Source organism: Pleurodeles waltl, chromosome 7 (assembly GCF_031143425.1).
Source record: "Pleurodeles waltl isolate 20211129_DDA chromosome 7, aPleWal1.hap1.20221129, whole genome shotgun sequence".
Taxonomy (NCBI): Eukaryota; Metazoa; Chordata; class Amphibia; order Caudata; family Salamandridae; genus Pleurodeles; species Pleurodeles waltl.
This window is the reverse complement of record NC_090446.1, coordinates 539,662,394-539,689,357: the sequence shown is the minus strand read 5'-3', so window position 1 is coordinate 539,689,357 and position 26,964 is coordinate 539,662,394. Positions and strand designations below refer to the sequence as shown.

The 26,964-nt window shown below is 43.9% G+C and overlaps 1 protein-coding gene across 4 annotated transcripts in view; it reads left to right on the top strand.

The window, feature by feature from the left end:
• The window catches only part of LOC138304315 (transmembrane protease serine 9-like), a 1,357,906-nt gene that overhangs the window by 1,141,788 nt on the left and 189,154 nt on the right, over positions 1–26,964 (top strand). For all 4 annotated transcript variants that reach the window (XM_069244270.1, XM_069244271.1, XM_069244272.1 and 1 more), the window contains one exon: positions 15,431–15,702. In XM_069244270.1, the coding sequence (XP_069100371.1) occupies positions 15,431–15,702 (272 nt within the window). The remainder of the gene's footprint in view (positions 1–15,430; positions 15,703–26,964) is intronic.

The following is a 26,964-nucleotide window of genomic DNA, read 5'->3' as shown; positions in this document are numbered from 1 at the left end:
CCTTTCAAATAGGAATATGAAGGATTTTCTGAAACTAATAGTTAATTGGACTCGCACCATTGATAATCACCTATAATCTGTGGTAAAGTCCAAAGCGTGGGTTGCCCATTTTTCTGAAATTATATAGTAAGAGGCCCAATGATTCTCTCCTCTGCAATGGTGTCCCTAAACAATACATGTAGAACCAGAAGTAATATTGATGTTGGCACCTTTGTAGAATTTGGGATAACAGATACGGCACAGGCCTTATATCTAATGAAGAGGTAGAAAGCTCCAGGCCTTGATGACATCCTAGGTGACTTGTTTATGTCCCAACCAGAAATCTGGGTTCCCTATCTAAACATCTTGGGCAAAGCTATCATGAGAGAGGAGGACATTCCACCATCTTGGCGTGGGGCTTCGATCATTCCCATCTTTAAGAAGGGAATGTGTGATGTCTCCTCCAACTATAGACCGATCAGCTTGATCTATAACAACCGGAATTAGTAGTAAGGTTAGTACAGTGGACGAGGTGTTTCACTTCAGGACGGTATGTTGGAAATACATCATCCTAAGCAGGACGATTTATATGAGGCCTTTATGGATCTGAGGGCTGCTTTTGTACTGGTCCCCGGGGACAACCTATGGAAAGTTTTGGAAAACCATGGTGTCCCTGTGGATCTCGTGAGAATCCTGAGGGTTCTGCACTCAGAAATCTTTGCACAGTTCAGGTGGAACTCGGGGACTATCTTACGCCTAGGATAGGGCGTGTGCTCCTATGCTGTTTAGTTTATATATCAATAGCATAGTTGAGTGAATGGGGGCTGCAAACATGACGCACCAAAATCTGCAGCTGTTAGTACCCCAATTCTCATGTTTGCAGATGACACGCTCCTTCTCTCAAGAGCCCCAATGGGCCTCCAATCTCTTTTAGACTGCTTTACCTCTTTTTGCTTGTGTAGGGGCCTTAAGATAAACCCTGCAAAAACTAAATTCATGTCTCCAGTATTACCTTAGAGGCAGGATGGTGGTAGATTGGGTGTTCCTGGAATGAGTGAAAATCTTTGGCTACCTGGACATCAGATAGGCCAATAATTTGTCCTGGGCCACTCACATAGGATGAAGCAGAGCCATGCTACATCAAAGGGTCTTTCAAGTAACTATAACTTGCACCCTAAGGTAACTACAACTCGCACCTTTGCCATCCATAGCTAATTACTCCAATATTATATCACTGATGAGATCTTCTATGGCATCTTTGATATTATGACTGCAACATTTGCAATAAAATAATTGATAAGAAAACTGTATGTCAAGGGCGCAAGTTTTAGTTACTTAAAATAACTCTAGCTATAACTGCTGAATTTCTATGATTTGGTACGAGTAAATTCAGAACCTTACTATAACGTCCCTGTAACCTATGTTTTTTTCAGTGAATTTCTACGTTTGTTTTTAACGTATAGTCATTTTCATTGCTATACATGAATCCAACCACTGCCGCGGACGGCCAAAGGCCAGGCCCTGATGCCAACCCCCTATAGGCACCCAACCTTGCACGGCCTTCTCCCATGCACAGTAGAGCTTGCCTGCAAGGTCTGGCCTGCAGCCTGTCCCTGCGGTCAACCCCCCTAACCACCCAACCTGATCCTGTGCACGGCCCTTTGCGCATGCATGGTGGAAGGTGGCCACTGCCTCTCTGGGTGTGAGAATAGGTGAGAGAGGCTGTATTTGGGGGTAAGAGTGCCTGTCAGAGTGTCTGAGTGTAAGAGTGCGTACATCAGCGTTTTAGTGGATGAGTCAGTATGTCTGCGGGTCTGTGAGTGGGTGTATCAGTGTGTTAGTGGGTCTGTGAGTGGGTGTGTGACAGTCTGACTGGGTGTGTGAGTGGGTGCGTAACTGTCTGATTGGGTCTGAGTGGGTACATGTGGGTCTGACTGGAGCTGTGAGTGAGTGCATGAGGGTCTGGGTGGGTCTGTAAGTGGGTGCGTGAGTGTCTGAGTGTGTCTGTGAGTGGGTGCGTTAGTGTCTGAGTGGGTCTGTGAGTGGATGCGTAAGTGTCTGAGTGGGTGTGTGAGTGGGAGAATTGATTGAAAGAGAGACAGAGAGAGAAAGTGAGAAGGAGAGAGAATTTTAGGGGTTGATGACTGATATATTTAGAATGAGCTATTTGTGTACAAGTTCAAATAAAAAAATATATATATTTGTTAAAAGAAAATTAATAATTTGTACTGTATTATTATAAAGAAAAAAAGGGTAACAAGTCCAGGTGGACTCGAACCCCCGACCTTAACACCGAGCTACAGCTTTTTTTAAATAAAATGCCCTTTACAGGCTACCTGACACTGCAGGGGAAGACTTAAGGCTTCTCTCGCATTGCCATTGCTTCAGCAAGCATGGAGCTGCTTTGACAGCGGGCTCCCTGCTTGCTGAAGCATTTCATCTGAGATGAGATGAAAGCTTTGCATTTTGACAGCGGGATCTGCTTTACATGTCCCGCTATCAAAACCTGAAGCAAACAGCTACGTCCAGAGGGGCGAGACCCTGGCACATAGAAAGAGCCGGCTCTGTGGGATGGCAATTCCTAGGCCCATCAGCGGCTCCACGAGGGGGGTGGCTTGGCCCCCCTCTGATGTTTACATGGACCCAGGGTGGGCTGCTCGGGTCCGCGGGCCCCCGCTTATATTATAAATGAAGCCCTGGGTCGTGGTGGTCCTGGGGGCACGGGGTGCTGCGGCCCCCTCAACATATGATATAATAGAAGCCCTGCGGGTCCCCCCATTTATAAAAATGAAAGCTCTGGGGAGGTGGGGGTTCCCGGGCTGTGGGGGGGTCAGGAGCCCCCCCACAAAATGTGTAATGCCCCTGTGACCTGGCCCACCTGGGGGCCTATAAAAAAAACAGGCATGGTAGCCTGTGCTTGTTTTTTTTTTGGCTGCAAATTTGCAAATCTCACAAATTCGCAGCCAAAAAATATTATTAATTTTTTTTTAGGGACCCTCCTCCAGTGCTAAGGGGTCAGGGTGCCTCTACACTTGCCCCTTTTTTTTTTTTTTACTTTTATACTGGGACTCAGCTGAAGCTGAGTCCTAAATGGCTGCCAACACTTCCTGGTGTGAAGTGTTGGCAGCCAGTCAGAGTTGTGCATTTCCCTACACAAGCTTGTCTTTTTCCGTGAACAATTTGCGCCCAGAGATATCCAAATTAGAATTTCCCTAAATTTCTAGAAAATCACTGAACGGATTTACAGCAATTAACAAAAAGCACAATCTGCGTACCGACAGCTAGCGTTCTGCGAAATTTGGTATAATTCTGTCTAGCGGTTCGAGCTGTAGACATGTTGACAGATCCTATGGGAATTAACATGGGAAGCACAACATTTTTTGAGCCCCCTTTTTCTCAGCGCCTTCAACTTTCCAAGAATCACATGCCACTTTTTTTAAAAAAACTTTTGTGAAGATTCGTCAAACAGTGACAAAAATTAAGGCAAGTAAAAAAATATTTGTTCTATGGAAATATGGTCCTAACTATAACTACTTAGCGGCGACCGCCTCTCAGTAAAATAAATAAATATATATATATATACATGTATATGTATGTTGGACTTTTTCCCTTATGCAGGGTCATCCCCAATCTTTTTGCCTCCTATTTTTCCTGACCTCTTTTTGTTGGCTTTAGAACTCTGAGCACTTTACCACTGCTAACCAGTGCTAAAGTGCATATATGCTCTCTGTGTAAATTGTATTATTGATTGGTTTATTCATGATTGGCATATTTGATTTACTGGTAAGTCACTTGTATAGTGCACTAGATGTGCCCAGGGCCTGTAAATCAAATGCTACTAGTGGGTCTGCAGCAATGGTTGTTCCACCCACAATAGTATCTCTGTAAACATGGCTCAGACCTGCTACTGCAGTGTCTGTGTGTGCAGTTTTACACTGCCAATTCGACTTGGCAAGTGTACCCACCTGCCAGGACTACACCTTCCCTTTTCTTACATGTAAGACACCCCTAAGGTAGGCCCTAGGTAGCCCCATGGGCAGGGTGCAGTGTATGTTTAAGGTGGGACATATACTAATGTGTTTTATACGTCCTAACAGTGAAATACTTTTTTGAAAACATTCGTGAAGATTTGTCAAACTGTGCCAAAAATTAAGGCAAGTCAAAAAATTATTTTTCTATGGAAATATGGTCCTAACTATAACTACCTAGTGGCGACCGCTTCTCGGTAAAAAAAAAAAAATATATATATATATATATCAGTATTGCCTGCGCAGGTTCAATGGGCAAGATGTACGAAAATGCAATTTCGGATTTCTTAAATAGCAACTGCATAGAAATTGCTATTTAAAAAAAGCAAAAAGCAAATGTACAAAGATACCGATTTCCTAAAAGCAATTCCTACAATGTAGGAATCACTATTAGGAAACTGCTATTAAGAAATCCCATTGCATTTGACTTAATGGGCCGATTTTGCATTTCCCAAATAGTGATTTCTTATTAGGAAATCACTATTTAGGAAATGCAAAACCAAGGATGGCAATGGTAAAAGGCCGCCTTGCTGCACCCCAAAAATAGGGGTGTACTTGTAGAGCACACCGATGTCCAAGGGGCATAGGTGTGCTCTATTGCAATAAAAAAAAAGCACTTTGGGGTGCTTTTTTAAATTGCACCTCGTCACCATTGACTTCAAGTTTATGGTAGTTGCATCTCCTAAATGCCCAAGTTGCATTTAGGAAATGCATGGTACAACAGAATTGATATCGCAAATAAGAAATCCCTATTTGCAATTTCCTATACTGGAAATCGCAAATTGCGATTTCCACAGGGTAGAAATTGCAATTTGTGATTCCTTAAAGGGCTTTGTCCATGAGAGAAGCCCATTTTGCATTTCTTAACGGCCCGAGATACCGATTTGGAAAATTAAGAAATGCAAACTGGCTTTATACATCTGGCCCTAAGTGCACAGACGGACAACAACCCTGCTTTTTTGGAATAAAGCACTATTTTGCTGCTAGTGTAAGCAAATCACTTTTTCCCCAGAGACAAGCAAGTCTGCAAATAGTACCATAGAGATATCTATATACATGCAGCAGCATATTTACTGAAGATGGTTTTGGTACATATTGTAATTCTATAATAAAATTGAAATTTAACCAAAGAAATCAAAAAATTATAGAATTACAATTTTCACCAAAACTTCAGTAAATAAGCTGCATATATATAGCCACAGTGGTATAGTCCACTATGAACGATCCGAGAGAGGGGGATGGATATTTTAGTCTGGGTATTAGGATTGTTTTATTGACTATTTACCATGTTTTTTTTCTAGTGCTGAATTATGCTCTATATGATTATGTCACTCATTTCACGATCTGGATGCCAAGTACAGATATTATTTATGAGTAGTTTATGTGGTGATTTTCAATAGCTTGTGAATTAATTTGACTGATCATTATGCTTCATCCCAGTAATATGTATGTGTACTTGTCATTTCATTGGAGCATTATATGTTTAGTGACAATTTTGTTAATTTTTATATGTCAAGTGGATGCACACACACATATGTATATTGAGATATATGTTACCATCAGAAGTGGTTGATACGATAATGCTCTATTTTTTTTTTATCTTTAAATATGATTTTAAAATGTATTGTGCCATACAAATTATATTCATATATCATATTTATGAACTTGCAACAGTCAGTGAGAGCGTGAAAAACATCAGGTGACTTGGAATAATTGGATTGTCAAGTGTATTAGCGTTCGCATTACAAGATGGTGGAACCATTATTTCCATTATTTCTAACATTGCAGTTGTAACAACAGATGAAGGACTAGAGTGTCTAGTGGAAGGCGTCAGCCGAAACGCGTTGACATTCTGTTTCTGTTCAGGGTTACACATTTATTAAGAATAAAATGCAATCATTGGAGTTACTGGCGGCTGTCCTTCTGTTTAACAAATTGGAGCTGTGGGTTCGAGCTGTGGGTGCATCTGGATGATGAGTGGCACCCACGCCTTAGTCAAAAGCAAGCTCGACTACTGCAATGCCCTCGACTAGAAACATCAAAAAACTACAACTCATCCAAAACACCGCTGCCAGACTCATCCTGGACCTTTCACACCAAGAACACATCTCCCAACACATGAGGACTCTCCATTGGCTCCCGGTTGAGAAACGAATCACCTTCAAGCTACTCACCCCCCCGTACAAGGTTATAGACAATGCAGGACAAGCCTAACTGAACCACCGCGTCTCCTTCCACACCCCAGCTATATCGCTCCGCGCAGATGGCCCTGGCCACCATCCCTCACATTCGTAAAAACCACCGCCGGAGGACGATCCTTCACCTACATTGCAGCAAAGAGCTGGAACAACCTCCCCCTGCAGCTCAGACAAAGCCCATCGCTCACCATCTTCATGAAGAACCTCAAGGCGTGGCTCTTCGGATGAGGCCTCCTCTCCCCCCCCAGCGCCTTGAGACCCTCAAGGATGAATAGCCACGCTTGACAAAAACTGATTGATTTACAAAAACTGTTTAATATTTCAGCAACGTGAAGGATATATATATATAGATATATATAGCTATGTATAGATGTATATATATATTATATATATATATATATATATATATATATATATATATAATATATATATATATAGAGAGAGAGAGAGATATTTATGGTAGTATGGGCAGACCTGCTTGTCTCTGATGAAAAAGTGATCTGCCTGCAACAGCAGCAAAATAGCGCTTTATCACAAAAAGCAGGGTTATTGCCCACCTGTGCACTTAGCCACTGTGCAGGCACAGTATCTCCTGGATCAAATGATGTTAAAGCCCCTGTAGAGTTGTCTAGCTTCGCAGCATGAGCCAACTCCGCCTGTGCAAGCCTTTGTGGATGCATTGAACTCAGGGTCTCCACATCCGTGTGGCACCCTTGCTAAATTGTTTATTTTTGGTCCCACAGCTGAACTCTTTGCTGCAAATTTTGCATGTAATGTATTTCACAGAAACGTTCTTGTCTCCTGGCCTCATTTCAAAGAATTGCCACACCAAGGATTCCTTGGGAGGTAGAGATGGCTGAACTGGTGCAGAGCCCCTGGCATTCATCTGAATCAGATGAAGACATCTTTCTGCTGAAAGGGGAGCAGGATAGGAGAGCAAGTCAAATATGCCTGATCTGAATAAAGTTCAATAGTTTCAATAGTGAAATAAAGCAAAAAGGATTAAATATTCTTTTTCTAACTAAAGACATCCATATGAACCAATCAGAATCCTTCTTTTGGATGTGCTTCCTCTCATGGACCACTCTTGAATATCTCACGGGTGTCTGGAAGATGGTAATAAAATGATTTCTTTATATCTTTTATAGAGCAGGTTTTTTTTTACCTTAAACAACATGTTCAATGTTCTCTATTGTTCAAAATTACTATAAAACACGAATTCTAAATGTACGGTCTTGCAAGTGGTTCATGAAAGCCAAACAGGAAATACAGCCCTTCCCTCGGAGTCCACACAGGGGATTCTGCATCCAACTCCCGTCAGCATATCGCGAGAGCCATCACTTTTAAACAAAACTAAATATCCAATGATGTGTTATTCACTACTCTATTTGGGATTAGCATTAAATAATAAGTTCATTTTTTATGAAAACCCTAGAAATTCACTGAAAAAAACAAACGTTAAAGTAATGTTACACTTAGGTGTAATAAAAATATAGTTTTTTGAATATGCCATCAGTACTTTCATAAATGATAACATTGAACATTATGAGACATCATTGTGATGTCATAAGCAGTGTGTGGTGTGGGCACAAGTTATATTTAGTGTTGATAACTTTAACTGCTAAATGTAAGTGTTTTTTTTTGTTCAAAACATTAATGCTGTCGGTAAGAAATTCATCTGACTATAACATTACTTTAATCTCTGTTTTTCCAGTGAATTTCTAAGGCTATATTTTTAAAAAAACAGATATTTTTATTACACTTAACTATAACGTTACTTTAAACTTTGTTTAATATTCACTGAAAAAAACAAATGTTAGAGCCACATTATAGTTACATGTGATAAAAAGATATGTTTTTTTATTTATTTAAAAACAACTCTCAGAAATTCACTGAAAAAAAACAAAGGTTAAAGTAACATTACAGTTAGGTTATGTCAGTGAGACAGCGACAAAAGTAATGTTTGAACTAAAACCACAGAAATTCATCAGTTACAGTTAGCAGTGATGTTAATTATAACTGGTTGAATTGTCGTATTTCTTAGTTCAAGGAGACTGTTAACGTATTTTTAGTTTTATCCATTGGGAGCGGCAAACGGAAAGTAGCTAACAGTTTTTTGAAACACAGAGGCTGGCAATTTGGGATGTGAACGTGACATTAACATCGAGTTTGGAGAGAAAGTAAAAGACCTTGGAAATGATTATTTTTACATGCTCGATTGTAAAGCAGGTTGTTATTTCAAAGTGGGACTATATATATACCAACGATATAGAGAGCATGTTAAAATCTAGAGTTTCTGAAATCATTGGCAGTCGTGTGTCTTTAAGCAGGAAGGAAAGTGAGTGTAATTAACAGAAGAAGGGCCTCGAGCGTTAACAGCTGAGTAAACTGTGGGACTATAAATACCAGAATGCCGCTCACCCAATCATGACGGCTGATTTTTACAGAAAAGCGAGCAGGAGAAGAGTGACTTACTGACTTCATTTGGAAACAAAAGCGCAGAGGCTGTTATTATGGATTGAAATATACGTGTGGCATCATCATGTGACAGGAGCCTCGTTTTGCAGTAATATTATGGATCAGAAATGTCAGAAAGTTGCCTGTTCATGAGAGCAGAAACCATTTGAAAAAGACTGGCAAGTCGAAACGCGTCGTGGTGCTGGATTGAACCTTATTGCCAACAAGATGACAACTGAGATAAATTAAAGATAAGTTTATTTGCAGTCTCCGGGAGTGCGTGTCCTGTTTCCTTTTGCAATTTATAGGGTTGGTCCTTTACCCTGACACAGCACCAGCAGCAAGGCACGTCGCTTTGTAGGACCGTGTATTGAGATATATATATATATATATATATATATATATAACCTTCTGGCGGTTGCCAATAGGTAGTTATAGTTAGGACCATGTTACCATGGTTCTGACATGGAGGCAGCTGTCATGGCTGCCGCCAAGTCAGAGCGAACAGCTATCTCCTAGAGGTGGACACCCCGGGACGTAGCAGAAGCCGGCCCTGGAGGGTGGTGGTCTCCAGGGCCATCTGTGGCTCCCTGAACTGGGCCGCATGGCCGCCAACCAACGTTAATTGCCCTGGGGAGGTGGTGGCCCCAAGGCTGTGGGTGGCCGAGTGGCCGCCACATTTAATTTCAAAATCTGCCCCGGGGAGGTGGCGGTTTCCGGGGATGCAGGGGAGCCAGGAACCCCCACCCCATTTCTTCACAAAATCTGCCCCCAGGAGATGGCGATCCCTGGGGCAGCAGGGGGGGCCGGCGCCCCCACCACATTTAATTTAAAAATCTGTCTAGGGAGGTGGCAGTCCTTTGGGCTGGGGAGGGCCAAGTGCCCCCCGTATTTTTTCACCAAATCTTTTCCAGGGAGGTGGTGGTCCCCAGGGCTGCGAGGGGGGGGGGGGCAACGAGCCCACTCCACTTTGAATTCCAAAATCTGCCCTAAGGAGGTGGCGGTCCCTGGGGCTGTGGGGGGCCAGGTGGCGCCCCCATATTTAATTTCAAAATCTGCCCTGGGGAGATGGTGGTCTCGGGGGCTGTGGGAGGGCCAGGCAGCCCCTCTGCTTTTAATTTTCTTTTTTGAATTTCGGTAGATCCATGACTCCGCCATGGCTCCTGCCAAAACAATTTTTTAAAATGCTTTTGTGATCTGCAGGGGTCCCTCTGGGACCCCAGCACCAGAGCTAAGGGGTCAGGCTGTCCCTACCCTGGCCTCTTTTGTTTCTTTTCATAATTTTTTTCTGGGACTGAAGCCGAGTACCAACATGGTTGCCTACCCTTCATTGTTGAAATGTTGGTAGCCAATCAGATCTCATCACACGATCTGCAGGATTTGTGGAGCCTTTGCGTCCCTATATATACAAGTTTGGTTTTTCTTTAATATTTCAAAAACTACTGAAGGATTCACACCACATAACAAAGAAGGACTCTTTCTGGACCAAGAGCTACCTTTCTGCCCAATTGGTGTAATTCCGTCCAGTGGTTCGGGTGCTATCGCTGTTCAAAATCCCTATGGAATTAACATTGGAAATACACCTTTTTTGATTCCCCCCTTTTTCTCGGCCCCCACTTGACGGATCAACCCAAAACTTTCCAGACAGCAGCTGACATGACTGTCATTTTTGGAGAAAATTTCGTGAAGATTCATCAAGCGGCACCAAAGATATAGGCAAGTCAAAAAACACTTTTTCTATAGAAACTAGGGTCCAGATTTATCATTAATTCCAATAGTGATTACCAAATGGTGTTTTTTTGCAAATCGTAATTAAATAAGCGCTATTGGAATGTATGAAACTCCAGGAGTTTCATATAGCGATTCACAAGGGCTCGCAAATGCACCTACCTCATAAATATTCATGAGGTAGGTCGCAATTTGCGACCCATTGCGAATGGCTGCAATCACAGGGTTGGTGGCCTGCTGGGCTCAGCAGACCACCATGTCTGTGATTGCTTTTAAACAAAGCAATCTTTTTTTTTAAATGCAGCCCGTTTTCCTTATAGGAAAACAGGATGTGTTTAAAAAAGAAAAATGAAAAGTTTTTTAAGAGTAGACAGTGGTCCCTGCTTGAAACTTGATTTTATTGAGACAGTAAATCTTCTCTACAATGTGTTCTATATATATACACACACACACACACACACACACACACATTACAAAGGATGCCATCACCACCTTGTAGTTATGGTTCAGATGCACTTTCCATTGAAACATTTTTTGATTTGCCTATAACATTTGACTCTGTCAAAGAATTTGCATGAAATTTGTGAATTATTTGTGAATTCAATAGCGTAGTGACCTTTTTTTTGATGCAATGGAAAAAAAGCTAAGGGCCTGATTACATCTGCTGTAGTACAAGTTCCATCGGATATAATGGAACTTGTAATACAGTGGACAAGATATCTGTCACGTTTGTGATGAAGTAATCCCCTTCACCAAGGTCATAATCAGGTCCTAAGTTAGTTTAAGGCATAAAAAACAAAGTGTTTTCTCATTTTAGCAGCCATAGTAAATTTATTTCGCCCTACAGCATGAACGGTTAAATCGATTTACGCCAAAGTTGGCATGGGAGTAGAAATTAGGTTAACACTTTTGTATACCTCTGCTGTTTTAACTTACAAGTCATTAGCTCCCTGGGACAGAGTGTCTGAGCCAGCACTGGGGGATGGGGTCTGTTGTGCCTTTAAAGGCTTGGTGATGGGGCGGAGGGGCACACCCCTCTCTTTTTCTTTTTCAAAGAAATTGGCCCTATGGAAGAGGTCCCTGGGGCCTATAAAGACTCAGGAGGGGGGCCACGCAGCTCCCCTACCTTTTATTAAAAGAAATCAGCCCCTGCGGATGGGGTCCCCTGGGACTACAAAGGCTCAGTGAGTGGGGACCCACTCACGCCCTTCTCCCCGAATATTTATTTTAAAAATGGCGGACTGCCATTTCCTTCTTTTGCCATGATCCCGCCCTGTGAGGGTCCCTCTGGGTCCCTCCCCCCCACCAGGTCCTGGGGGGATAAGGTATCCCTACCCTGCACCCTTATATTATTTTTATTTTTACATTTCAGGACAGGGGACTAAGTCCCCAAGTCCTGTAATGGCTGCCAGAAACATTCTTCTTACGTTGCTGGCAGCCAATCAGAGCCTTGCCTCCGTAGAAGTCTTGCCCACATGGGAGCGAACTGGCCCAAGGGAAGAGAAGCTCCCTGGGCCAATCGGAAAGCTCTATTTTTCAAAAACTCTTGAACATGATTACACCATATCACAAAAAGCATAATTTATGGACCAAGATCTAGTTTACTGCCAATTCTGGTGTAATTCTGTACATCAGCTTTTGCAGAAGTCTATGGAAAATGCATTGGGTATTTGTGTTTTGGACTCCCCCTTTTTTCCTGGACCCTCACTTGATGAATCAGCCCTAAACTTTCCATGCACAATTTAGGCACAAAGAGCACACTCCATTGCGGTAAATGCAGTATGCTTGCTTTGAAATTGCTGTCGTTTTTCACCAAAGTTGGTGCAGGTAATGCTGTTATCTCTAGACACGTGTTTCTGGGTTTAGCCCTTCATCAGTAGAGAGCAAAAGTATTAGAGAGCACAGAAATATCATCCTTGGTTGCTGAAATAATGGGGCATGCCAAAAATAAACTGTGGAGAGGGTGGTGCGCACGACCAGCCTCCTGAGGCTATAAAGAGCTCCGGGAACAACCACCTCCTGGCATTTTATTTAAAGATTGGAGGGGGCCCATGTGACCCCCCACTTATGCTTGTTAGAGCCCTGGGGACCGCCACCTCCAGGGGCTTTATTTAGAAATTGGAGGGGGGCTGCTGTAACCCCACTCCTCAGGCTCGTTAGAGTCCCAGGGACCACCACTTCCCAGGGGTTTGATTAAAAACCACACAGACCCCCTCCTGTGGCTCTTAAAAGCCCCGGGAACCACAGCCTCCCTGGGGCTTGACTCAAAATTGGAGAGGGGCTGCCCGGGCAGCTCTCCTGTGGCTCTTCAGAGCCCTGGAGACCACCACCTCCCCAAATTGAGACTGTGCATTTGAAAAGGAGGGGCCGTGTGGCCCCATCCTGGAGCCACAAATGGCCCTGGGCACCGCCACCCCTCATGGCAGGCTCCCTATATCCTGAGGTGCCCACCCTCGGGACATAGCAGTTTGCTTTCGCTTGGCAGATGCTTTGACAGCTACCACCCAGTGAGAGCAAACAGTAACTCCACTCCCAGTTGGCGAGAGCAGGAGAACTGCTCCTGCTTGCTAAGAGTGGAGTCTTCATCTGTTTCCCTGCCTGCTGCGAAGTGGGCAGGAAAACAGAAGAAAGAATTGCTCCTGCACGCAGGCAGCACCATTTTTTGCTGCTCCCTGTGGGCAGTAGCAATGCCAGCTCCCAATGGAGGCAGGGAGTCAGCAGGGACCACAGGACCATTGAGGCTCTTCCTGCAGTCCCCAGCAGAGAAGTATTGTCGGCTTTTCCACACAAGGATTTAAGTTATCACAGATTTCTGTATGAAGATGCTCAAGGAACAATCACATTGCCAAGATTGCAGACATACAAGGACAATGAAAACATAACCTCGTGGTCCTTTAAACAGCTGTAGTGTAGAACATGCACTATACATTTTACCCAGGGAAGTAGCACTTACTAATTAGCCAGTAGAAAGTACTCCAGTTGGATAGACATTTTGCACAAAACTGTGGCCGCTTCGAAATGGGACATGATCTGTTCCAGCAGTGATGCTCATTTCACAGAAATTAAACCTTAACGGGAAGCACTTACAAACATAAACAAAGCAGGTGCACTAGTTGAAGCTGTGCTTCCATAAAGTACAAGTCATCCTACCTTCTTGCTCTTGGCCAAGGCAAAGCAAGCGTGTTTCGTCTGTGGTTTAAACTAGAAAATGTATCTGAAATCCTTCATAAAGGTGAATGCATTGTTGCTATTTCAGAGCGCAATATCTTTTGTAGTGATTGTTATGAGTGGCTTTTTTCTTGTAATCCCCTGTTGAGAACAGAGCATGTTGGTCTCCCTTTTAACTACTACGAGTAAGCAAATGCGCAAAATGATCTAGAAACCCCATCTGTTTAGCCGAAGGCCCTGCTTAGCTTGGGGTTGGATGTCCATGAGGGGTTGGCCACAGGGTCTGGCCAGAGGCCAGACCCTGTGGCCAAAGCCCGCTGCGCATGGACTTTGGCCAATGTTTTGTGTGGGGTTGGATGCCTATGGGGCATTTCCCACAGGGCCCGGCTACAGACCAGGCCTTGTGGCATTTGGCTGTGCATGGCACAGGGTTGGATTAAGGAAATGTAATACTACTTAATGTTAAAAAAAAACTTAGAAATTCACTGAAAAAAAACAAAGGTTTCAGGCACGTTATAGTTAGGAAATGGAATTAAAAAGACCTTCGAAATTCTCTGAAAAAAGCAAAGGTTACTGGGACGTTATAGTTAGGTTCTGAATTTACAGGCGCTAAAGCCTAGAAATTCAGCTGTTAGAGTTATTTCATGTAACTATAACGTGTGCCCCAAGGCAGTGCTTAGTTTGTAAATAAAAACGTGCCAGTGCACAAAGCCACCCTCTTAAACACGCAGCTGCTGCACTTAAATGTGTGAACACTGAATACTGAGGCAGTGTAATCCTGAAGCCATCTCAGGCCTCTTCAACCCATTTAAAGCCACTCCCTGCCCCTTCGGCTCACACCTGTAGCTTTCTGCTTTCTCCCATTGTGACGCTTTTTAGTTTTTCTCTTCCTCCATCTTTCCCAAATGTGTCTTTTGCTCGCAGTAAATGCTTGAGGCAGAAAGGTGAGCTCCGGCCCTCAAAAATAAGTGCTGGTGCTCCACACCGGAAACAACAAGCACAAATTAAGCACTGCCCCAAGGTAACTATAACTTGGGCCCTCACCATGCACTGCTACCTACCCACATATTACATCAGTAATTACATCTTTTATGACATGATTTATTATATAACTGCAGCATTTCGAAAAATTATTGCTGACAAAACATTGCATGGTGGCTGCGCGAGTTATAGTTACTTTGATGGCATAGTTCCTTTCTGTAGCATTTGAATTCGATTAAAAATGTAAGATTGCTAAGAAATTTTGGTATGCTAAGGGACAGGCTTTTGATGGTTCAACAAAGGCTTTACCAGATGGCCTTCAGCTAAACTTCGGAAAGATTGAATGAAGCAAATCAACTGAGGTCTGCTATTGCCTAATTTTTTTATCCATTCTCGGATACGTTTACAAACGGAAAGCAACTTCAGTTACAAGTCAGAATTTAACTGGTTACTATCTTAAAAACGTTATTTGAAATATAGGTATGTAAATACTGTCTGATTGTCAAGGTATCGCAGAAGAGGGTGTTATAAAACAATACCAGCGGGATAACTGTAAAGTAACAAGGTCAATACTGTGTAAGTAACCTTGGTGACAGCACTTAAGATATTAATGGTATAAACTTAAAAAGGAAAAAAATATTGACCAATGAGGAATTCGTTTCCATTACACTGTGATGACTTCTTCACAAGCTCGCATATACATTGTTGAATCTAAGAAACACCGGTGTATGATCCTGATTCAGTGGATTCATTCCTCCCAGCTTTAATTTACTTTTTGTGAATGGCAATCTAAAGCTGTACTTGCACATCCAGGAATATGTATGGGATTGGCTTCCACTCTTTGTGTACCATGTAACAAATCCTAAGTGACTTGTATCTTTTCTTTTCCAGTCCCATTTACACCTCGTCATTTGTAGTACGGATGGGGGCGTACCAGCTGTCCTTGAGCAGTTACAATGAGGTCCGGTCTAATGTGATCAATATATGGGTCAACGCCAACTACACTAGCATTGGATCCCTCGGAGACATCGCCCTCTTGGAGTTAGAAACGCCGGTCACCTTCACAGATTACATCCAGCCTGTCTGTCTACCTGCATCATCCATTCAGTTCCCTGTGGGAATGAACTGCATTGTGACTGGATGGGGGGCAATTAGAGAAGGAGGTAAGGTGATTTCACGTAGTCAGATGTAAGTAGGACAAGTCTCTGCTACTCCTGTGCCAAGCATAGAACTACATTTATTTTTATGTCTTTTAGGGTGCTTATTTTGTCAAATGTCTGAACAAAAAGTAGAGCAAGAAAAATACATATAATGGAAACTACAATGTAGTTAGAACAGGCCGAGAGCTATGGGAGATATATAGAGTGGTTGGAAGTTGCTGAGACAGTTTGGTGTTTTCATTTTGTGACATAAGGATAAAATGGCAGAAAGTATTTGCCAAAAGAAGATTCATAAACAAGCAAAAATAAGGTATAAGTAGAAATGTGAATAGACACAGAAGAAATGGGAGTCATTAGAAGTTATATGTCACAGTAGATGTTAGAAGGCCATAGAGGGGAAGGAAAACTTCAAGGGGCTCATTTAAAGTTTTGTCGAGAGGGTATTCTGTTGCAGCCAACAAAGAGTACCCTTTCCACCAAACTGAAGGTCCAACCACCTGATTTACAGTAACTTGCACAGTCCTTCCATGGGCCGATCGGAGTTTCAGCCATTCGACCACTCACCCAGTTTAGAGGGGGCAGTTGAATGGGCAGTGTTTACTCTCCCTTAAGCCATAAAAATCCTGGAGGTAAGGGTCCTAAAAAATATTAATTGTCCCTACACCATGGGAGAAAACTCCCATAGTGTGGAGGTCATTAGTTTTTGATTATTCAAAAACAAAATCCCGTTTTGAATTTTTGTTTTTGAAAAAATCTAAAACAAGTTAAAAGTTTGACAGACTGTACTGTCATTTTGATAGTACTGTCTGTTTTTAACTCATTGACAGGAACCATTGTGATGGTGGTTCCTGTCAAAGACTAGAGATGACTGGAGTCTTCCGCTGGGCTAGCAGACATCTTCAAATTCAGAGTATGGACACTTATCAGGGAAACAGAGGGCCAGATTTACAAGGAAATAGCACATCAGCTGTGATGCCCCACTTTTCTTGCACCCCCCTGACAACACCACGTGTGCACCGTATTTACAATACGATGCACCATGGGCACACATTAGGACAATAGCAGCATCATTTATGACGCTATTGTGGTACTTTGAAGGATTAGTGCCATAAATTGTGGCGCTAATCCTGCAAAGTAAAGGGAGGCCCATTGAAGGTAATGGGTGAGTCATTTTAACATCTGCTCTGAGCAGGCGTTAACAATAATGCCAAAAATGGTTCAGTGAAATGTACATTTCACTGCACCAGTTTTATGGGCCTCCAAGCCAGAATGCCCCCTTTGCATACATTATGTCTGGCGCAGGCATAATGTGGCGCAAGGGGTTACCAAAGTGGCGCAATGCAAGCATTGTGCCACTTTGTAAATATGGCAAAGGAGAATGGACTCCTTAACGCCACATTAGCATAAAAAACAATTACACTAGTGTGGCGCTAAGAGGCACTAGGGCCTTGTAAATCTGGCCCGAGTATTGTATTCTATCACCTTGACGGAGTACAGTCTATACTCTGAACTCTAGATAGACAATAAGCTAAATCTTTATTGAGAAACACTTATGGGACTGATGCTCTATTTTCCTGCTACATATGTTGAAAGTTGGGGCGCAGAAAAAATTGAGTCCAATAACTTTAGTCACTTTGTGGAAAGAGACATGCCACAAAATAATGTAAAACACCAGAAATGTAAAAATTGCATATTTATTTCTATGTATTTGTTTTGTGGGCTATTCTTTATACACATAACCTCATAGAACCTTCAGAGCACATGATAGTAAATAACACAGCAAATATCAGTGTGATGCCTTGTATGAGTCTTCCGGTGGTGGTTTTAAGCCAGTACATGCTGATTCTTCCAGTCTCTGAAGTTTTGTGTTCAAGTGATCAGAAAGGTGGTACAAACTTCTCCGTGTTGGAAAGGGGTCTTATAATAACACTTCATGGACCGAATCACAAAACATATTTCACTGGTGCAATTATCTATCTTTGGTGATAAGGGTTGCTTGATCAAATACTCCTTACTACTTTGATATGGAAGCAGATTTATAGAGATAGTAATGTGTTAAAAGAATATTCGTTAAAATAATATTTGTGCATATTTAATGTGTTACGTTTTGCTGTAGATGAGATGTCCTTAGTCCTATTTAGTGATGTGCTGTTTTTGTGCTGCATTATTTTGTTTTACTATTGCTGTGTTTTACAGGGGTTTGAGTGTTGCTTTTTGGTTTCACAATGTTGTTGTACTGTACACAGTTATGTTTTTGTTGAGTTGTCATTTTGTTTTGTGTTATGTTGTTTTGAGTTTTCTTGCACTTTCTAATTGCCTTAGAGATGTCAACATATGCTGCTTTATTGACAGCCAGAAGAAACAGCACTTTCCTTTAGTTTTAGTGAAAAATAACTGACAAACAGCAGGCTGTAGTCTTTGTAGCTTGCAGAGCCAATCAAGCAACGTGGACGGTCATTGCAGGAGCTATGCTTTGGTGGTCACCACGGCCTGTCGCTGCTGTAGCGCGAAGTGCACATCTTGCATTGCTGGTCGTCACTGGTAGTCACTGTAGCACAAGAAGTTGGATTCACCTAAACTTTAAGTTGGCAGTTGTTGCGGGTAGCAGAGAGTGATGAGGCTCATTCGCAGTTGTGAAGCCAACAAAACTTCAGGATTTATCAGTCTCTTGAAGATGAATGCACCCTGATGCCAGTCAAGGGTCCTCAACTTGGGGAGGTACCTTTTGAGACCAGAGATCTACTCAAGCAGTGTCTATCAGGGCACAAGCTGGTCCAGATGCAGCTCCAGGCAGGTCCAGTTGAGGAAAGTCAGCTGAGGTCTTGAAGAGAGGCCTTCTTGAGCTTGTTGAGCTGGAGGCAGCCCTTTGAAGTGTAAGTGGGGCCGGGAACAGGTCTGGCTTCATTCCTCCTGGAAGGATGGCCGCCATCCTGTCAACATGCTGTTCTCTTTGTCTCACTGTCTGGAAAGAATATACAAAGACTAACAGCTAGCCATTAACAGTCATGTAACCCAGGACACTGGCAGCAAGCACCAAATGGTTAGGACAAGAAAATGCCAACTTTCTAAAAGAGGCTTTTTAAAAATGTGGCTTAAAGTCTGACTTTACTATTAAATAGCATTTTAAAGTACAATTAATTTGAGTGTAAACATGACTTCTCTACTTGTTAACAATCCAAAGGTAACTGAGTGTTACCAATAGGAAAGATAGGCCATGTAGTAGTGAAAAATGACTTTAGGAGTTTTTCATTTCCAGAACATCTAAAACTTGAACCCACATGTCCTATATTTTTAAATACAATGCACCCTGCTATATTATCCTTTTGGGCTTGGCGTAAGGGTGTCTCATAGATATTAAAAACAATATTTAAGCATGGCAAAAGGTTTATTTTTTCAAGTATTTTTCCAAGTTGAAATGGCACTTGCAGCATTTATTTTGCAATACCTTGGTACCCATGGTAGCATATACTAGGGGCTCAGAAGTACATTAAATGCACTAATCAGATGTCAATCGATCATCGATCATACCATATTTTAGGGAGAGAGCGCAAGCACTTTAGAACTGGTTAGCACCGGTAAAGTGCACAGAGTCCTTTAAGCCAACAAAGACTAATTCAGAAAACAGGAGCAGTGAAGGCAAAATGCTTGGGGTGACCTGACAGAGAGGTTCAAGTTTAGCACAACACATCTCCAGCCAAAAGCTATGGTGGACTAATCAATACCTTGATTGACTTCCCTGCTTAGGCAATAGAACATAGACAATGGCCCTCTTTTTCTGAGGCACTGATAAGTTCTGTGCCCCTCTGAGCCTAGTTGCATCCATCTGTCCAGACATTCCTGAATCACTGGACTGACCCACGGAGAACACTTCTCATCACCTGTGGACCTCATCTGTTTAGATCCTAACCTTAATTTGCACAAAGGTGCAGCATAGTAGGCCGACTAGGCAAAGCAAGAAGTTCCCTAATTTCTCTGAAGGGTTATCTGACCTCTGAGGTTCTGCAGAGTGAGGGCAACTGCCCCAGATGTTAGGCACTCCTTTTCCACTCTTCTTCCCAACAGTCTAGTGGTGGCATCCTGAGACTGGCTCCTCAGACCAGAGTCCGTACCCTGAGGCCGAACAGCTACTTTGCAAGCCAGGACTTCCAGAGGGGAATTGCCATCCCCCTCAAGGGTGACACACTCTGTGTAATGCAGGGGTCTGCCTAGTGCAGCTCTCCAAACAAAGTCTCTGTGTCAGTGCAGGGAGCATCTCTAGGTCAGAAGTGGCCTTTCCAAGGTCAATCTTGGGGTTCTCTGTTCTCAGAGCTGGCAACCCCTTCTGTATTGGTCCTCCCATAGTGGACTTTCTCCACCTCCTGCCCCTCCACACCCTCCCTTTGTGAGTAGTACAAATCCCCAGAAATGTGTGCTATCAGGGTGTTGATCAATTGCGCCTCCCTGCTGTTCTAACACTGGTGATATTTAATTTCCCCAAATGGAGTCAATGGGCACCTAGGGACTAACTATGACCTTCCTCTGCTCACTTTCCCACCCCATTCCAGAAATACCAGCGCCATAGGGCAGAAGAAGTTCTGATTTTTAGCCTCAGTAACCCTACACACCTGCCCAATGTACTCCTCTAGGTATGCCGGTCTTTCCACCACCATGGTTTGATTGCCACAGATATTTCTTAGTCCAGTGACAGGTATCATATTAACTGTTACCTGATGGAAGTGACTCCACCCTCCCTCAGGGATCACAAGTTTACCCTTGGAATCACCTCCCAGGTAAGGCTCACCAGATCATGCTCTACCCGCTGCTCCTGGCCATCCCTGTTGAGCTCCCACCAGTGGATAGTCTCTTGCTACAGACCAGGTCCACTTACCTTTACCACTATTGGAAGCAATCAAAGCACCAATGTTGGAAACGGGGGGCCTTAGGCCACTGCCCACCAGAACCTTCCCCTTTATTCTTAGAACATCTTGGGAACCATTTCCCCTCACCAGTGCTTAATTTGTAAATAAAAACATGCCTGTGCCCAAAGCTCTCCTCTGAAAAATGCGCTGCAGCAATTAAATGTGCGAGCACGGAATACTGAAGCAGCGTAATCCTGAAGCCATTTAATCAATTTAAAGCCACTCTCTGCCCCTTCAGCTCACCCTAGCAGCTTTCTGCTTTCTACTTTTGTAATGCTTTTTTGTTTTTCTCTTCCTCCATGTTTCCCATATGTGTCTTTTGCTTGCAGTAAATGCTTAAGACAGAAATATAAGTCCCAGACCAAAAAAATAAGTGTCAATGCTGTGCACCGGAAACCACTGGATCAAATTAAGCACTACCCCTCACACTATTCTTTCACCTGCCTGGTACACTGTGAACCTTCCCCTCACTCTGCTGGAGGAACGTTACCCATTCTCCTCAGGGTCACTCCCAGGTTCCTTCTCGTGGATCCTGGTGTGAAGCCAGTGGTTTGCTTTCTTGGCAAGCACCCTGGGGTCAATGAGCTTGCTATCAATTAGGTGTTGGCATAGCTCTAGAAAACAATGGCTGAACATTTTCTCTCTTGAAAACAGAATGTGCAGCTCCTCATAAGTGTTTACATGATTGTGCCCGCCCTCTGGCTGATCCTGCTTACATCTTCCTGACTTACTGATCTCTGTCTCTGGCTGTAGCATGTGGTGTTCACACTGACTGCTCATCCTCTCAGCTGCTTCTAAGCATGCACAACACACCATCAATGGAAGCCTTGAGCCCTGCTGAGCAGTGGCCTTGAGGAAGCTGCCTGCCCGAGACCTGAAGCATGCCCCCAGCCCCTGGCCCCCAGTGCATGCACTCATGGCTCCCGGAGGGTCAGGAGCTCCAAGGTCCAGTACTGGTCTGGTGGTCTCAACTGCTCACACCCTCCCCCCACCTTCTTACCTCCCCCCAATGAACCTGCCCCCTACCCCCGCAGGCCTACTCTAGTGGTTCTTTTTAAACTGCTTAGTTTATTTTCCAAAGAACTGACATTCGTATTCAGTTTTGAAATGCTGTGTGCCAGGGATTGCATCAAGTCCACCTGCAGTTGTAGTTTATGTGACAGCTAGGTAAGTGCTTTAGTGGCTGCGATCAGGGTCGAGTTAACTGTTGTCAATATTGAGGGGGTCTGTCAAGATGGCACTGTTCAAGGTTGTTACTGGTGTTAGGGTTATCTTGCCTGCTTCCCCTTGTGCAGGGGCGCAGCTTGGTCACTATGATGGGGGGGTCGTTGCTTCTGATTTCCCGTCAATCACACTGGTATATGATGTTAAAATACATTATACAAAAAGCTGGGTGCACGAGGGGTGTTTAAGGGTAGAAAGGGAGAGGAATGTTATTGGTAGGTGTGCTAAGTGAGAGACAGCGCATTATTTAGCAAATTAACCAACATTTTTAAGTCTTTCCAAACAGACAGAGGGCTAAAGTGTGTGTGCGTTTTTGTCTTTGTGTGTAAACATTTGTGAAATCCTACAGACACCTAACCATACCTGACTGAAAGCACCTGCACCCAACCTTTGAGCACAAAATGCATTTATTAGGGGGGTGTAACACCCTCCCCTAGAAGCTACGCCCCTGCCCTTGTGTTGCTCCAGTTTCATTAAGCTGCCTGACATTTGCCTTAATTAATGTGAAGCTAACCAAGCAACCCGTTTTATCCTCCTCTAATTTGCCTTGAAGAATGCCCTCTTGAGTGGAGCGAGAGGATATTTCTAACATGGATATATCAGGCAGTCTTCGGGAGATATTACCTTCTGTTATTGTTGCTAATTTAGGGTCTGATCAGAAGACACTGTGAAGTTTCTGCCGCTGCTCAGCTATCGGAGAAGACAGCTCTGTGGACTTCGTTCTTGTTGGAAGGTTTTTTCCTTCTGGACATGGCGCCTGTTGAGCTTGGCTTGTGTTTTTCCAGAATTTCGGATCTGGTGATCGTTGGAATGGTTCATCTGTAAGAAGTGACTCTAGGGGTCTTGGTTTATATGGACAGGGGTCCTGGGTGGTGATTGGAACATGTAATTTATTGTAAAGCATCATGGCTTTTAATGTTCTTTGTTTTACTGTTAATTAATGGCTGCTGTGTTGAGACAGTGAAAGAAAGAGAAAGCATAATCAGAGCCTCCGGTCCTGACATAGAATCTGTTTACCTTAATGTTGGTGGCAGCCACCACACGGCCCTCATTTCTAATCACCAAAAATGACAAAAAGCCAGTGAAGAGGGAGAAATGCTCCCCGCTTTTCCTGCTTGGATGGCATTTAGTTGGTGCAGCTCTAGTTGCTGGGAGAGGAAATGGGGTGCTGTGAGGAGTTCAGGCAGGGATAGCGCAAAACAGACTGTCTACAAGCAACAGAGAGAGAGCTCTGTGACCAAACCAAGCCTCCCACCACCACTCCCCATTTGGGGCACACACATTCTTACAATTCCCAGCCAAAGAAAGTTTCAGACACACTCCCGGTCCACCAACTGATATTTTTTTATCTTTTGACATGCTGCATATTTAACTTTTTAAAATATTTTGCGCTCTGTACCCTTGAGCATTCTCAGACAGCCCTGCAGTGTTCCACCAGAGCAAAATAAACATACCACAAGAAAATAATTTAATTTTGTTTGTCCTGCTGACTATGGGCCTCATTATGACCCTGGCGGGAGGCGGAGGCCGCCCGCCAGGATGCCGCCCTCCAAAATACCGCGCCGCGGTCAAAAGACCGCGGCGGGTATTACAAGTTTTCCCCTGGGCTGGCGGGCGGTTGCTGAAAAACCGCCCGCCAGCCCAGGGGAAAACGACCTTCCCACGAGGATGCCGGCTCGTAATCGAGGGAAGGTGCGACGGGAAGGTGCGAAGGCAGACACTGAAATACTTTGCGGGGCCCCCAGGGGCCCCGCGACCCCCCCTACCGCCATCCTGTTCATGGCGGCTTTCCCGCCATGAACAGGATGGCGGTAGGGGGGGTCAGAATCCTCATGGCTGCGGAGCGCGCTCCGCAGCCATGGAGGATTCACACGAGCAGCGGAAAGTCAGCGGGAGACCGCTGACTTTCCGCTTCTGACCGCCGCTGAACCGCCGCGGTCAGAATGCTCGTTGGAGCACCGCCAGCCTGTTGGCGGTGCTCCCGTGGTCAGAATGACCCTCTATGTTTCTACCTCTCTTTAAGGGGGGAGCACCGAGCAGCAGATGACCCCATCACAGCAGCTCTAATCGGAGCACAACAGCTGGTCTTTTCTGGCTTGGGAGGAGATTGAAGGGATAAATGCTGCAATAAAATTCAAGCAGCTAGGCCCTGAAGCACCCACAGTGTAACACAGCAGGAAAGAAATAATAAAGTAGTCCTTCAAACCAAGAGATACAGAACGAAAGCTTAACTATACAGTACATGGTCCCTGTTCCTGGGAGAAAACATAAGTGAAAAAGGAGGGACAAATAGGAAGGTCTGACCACTAGCAAGCAAGGATTTTTAAAGGACACTGAAACAAATAAAAAGCAGTGGGTGGACTTTAAGCCCACAAAGAAGTATACTAAAGTATACAAGAAGTCTCAAAAGCTCGGTTGGGATCTCACAGCAAAGATGGTCATGTATAATTACCTCTATTCATAACACATTAGTGGGCTGCCAAAAGACCGCCGGTCATTCTGACGTTCCCGCTGGGCGGGCGGGCGACCGCCAAAAGGCCGCCCGTCCAGCGGGAAAGACCCAGCAACGATGAAGCCGGCTCCGAATGGAGCCGGCGGAGTTGCTGGTGTGCGACGGGTGCAGTGGCACCCGTCGCGATTTTCAGTGTCTGCACAGCAGCTATGGTACATTTGTTTTTACGTAATGTTAAACTCATTCAAATCTGGGAGCCATCTTAAACCTATCAGTATTTAAGGCTATTTTAGAATAAGAATCTTGGAGGGAGTTCCCTTACAAAGCCAAGAAGTACTGATAGAACAGTCTTGGAATATTGGTGGAAACTACAGTCTAGCTCTTATTTACTACTCTGCTGTTATTTTAACATTATGACTGGAAAACAACAGCTGTACTCCTAACCTGTAATTGATTGTGCATAGTGAATTCCGTTCTGAGTCTAAAGGGCTTCACACAAAGTGAGAACGAAACTCTGGAAGTGCCGCTGCGGGAAGCTGATAGAATCAACAGCACAGTCCTAGCTTACTGTTTTCTGGTTTACACTGGGACAGTTTGAATGGATACAGGATAGTTGCAATTTTAATTTTGAATTAACTGCACTTTGTTTTATTTACCGGTGTTTTAAAGTGTGTGTAATTGTAGAGTTTTTAATTAATCATATACAATAAATTATACAAAAAAGTGCTTACCTCATTAACCAAGACCATACTTTCTGACAGTGACTTCTTTCATGAGTGGGTACTTCATCCTGTCACCCTTCCCTACGGCTAGCAGTGAATCCCTCCCCTCATTATGTATAAACCTACTACAGCTGGTTTCCAAAGCCTCCTCCGGGACCCTATGCATCTTTAGAGACTCCTCATATGCCTCAAGTCACATGTCTATGTCATTCCCTACCTCAAAGCTAGGCACTAAGGGGGTTATTACAACTTTGGAGGAGGTGTTAATCTGTCCCAAAAGTGACGGTAAAGTGACGGATATACCACCAGCCGTATTACGAGTTCCATAGGATATAATGGACTTGTAATACGGCTGGTGGTATATCCGTCACTTTACCGTCACTTTTGGGACGGATTAACACCTCCTCCAAAGTTGGAATAACGCCCTAAGTCTTTGGGTGTGTGGACCCTTCCGTCTTCATTGGACACTGTGTGATCCGTGCCACCATTACTACTGGACTCTGAGACTTGCGTGATCTTTGCGTCCTGCTCCTTTACGCTCACGTCATGAGTCCACAAGAGTTTCTTTTACTCCAGGGCTAACTTTCAGCCCTCCAGGGCTAGGACTGTCTCTGCCTCATCTGTCTCTTGGGCACTCTCTGCCCCAGCCTTTGTCCTTTTTGCAACCAGTTCTAACTGGGCCAGTTGCAGCTTGAACTCCCTTCCAGCTTTCTTGTCCTCATTTCCTCAGGACACAGCTTCCTGTGCTGGATCTAGTAGGGGACCTATCTCTTATGGGTTTCCCACTGTTTTTTGGTTCGGGCCAGAGTCAGAAGATTCTCCTGTCCTACCTCTGGAACTGTTGCAAACGTATTCTCCTCAGCCTCCAAATCTACTACCTCATCCTCAGGGTCATCCGCCTATTGCTCATCTGGTGTGGGCTGTATCATCCTGACCTCCACATAAGTTCTGAGGGCTTTTGGAGGTCCACTTTGGTGGCCTTCCTTCCCACATTCAGGTCTCTCCCCTTGCAGAGCCTCTGCAGCTCGATCTTACTGAAGTTGTTGATGCTGCTGAGCTCCAACTCCATTGTAGCAAAAAGGATGTGCCATAAGACATATTTGGGAAATGCAAAAGAGGCAAATCAAAGAAAATGTTAATATAAGTCTACTCTGATATCAAGTTATTTATATGGCAGTTTAGTGTTACATAAAATCCCTGAGTGGTACTGCACAAATACAAGTACTTGAGTCCACTACTGAACTTCAATTTAGGAAATTGGGTTTTTGGTTGAGTGAAGTGGAAACCCCACTCAAGCAACAACCACCTTGTCAGGGTGAACAGCAAAAGTCACTAAATTAACTTGTGCTTAACTGTCTGGTATCTAGACTCAAAAGCAGTCAGGCATAATGTAGAGGGAAAGTGTAAAGTATTTATGCAACACACAAACAGTAATAAAGTGAAACCACAACACAGGAAAAATCCGAAACCACTTTAGAAAAATAGAGAACATTTTAATAAATAAAATTGGATCAAAATGACAACTATACATTCAGCAGAACCAAATGCAGTGAGTTCAAAATATTAGGTTAAAATAGAGCCTAAAAGAACAAAGTGCCACTAGCACTCATTTGGTCATGCTAGAACGGGGGGAAAAGTCACATGTTTAGGCTGATGTGAGGAAGTCCAGAATGGATACAAGGACAAGGTTAGTCCAGCTGACAGGGTTACTTTCTCAAAGTCTGCCGCGAAGAGTCCAGTTCACAGTGAAGGGGACCACGGAGGGCAGACCAAGCAGTACAGGCAGTCATTGCTGTAGTATGAACAGCTCGTTGTGGGCAGTCGTTGCAGGAGCTTTACATTGGTGATCCCCACGGGATGTCGCCGTTCTAACGCAAAGTGCAAATCTCGCATTGCTGGTTGTCGCTGGTGTCATTGTATTGCGAGGAGTCAGGTCTCAAGCAACAGGGCAATCCTCTGGCCGTGCAAT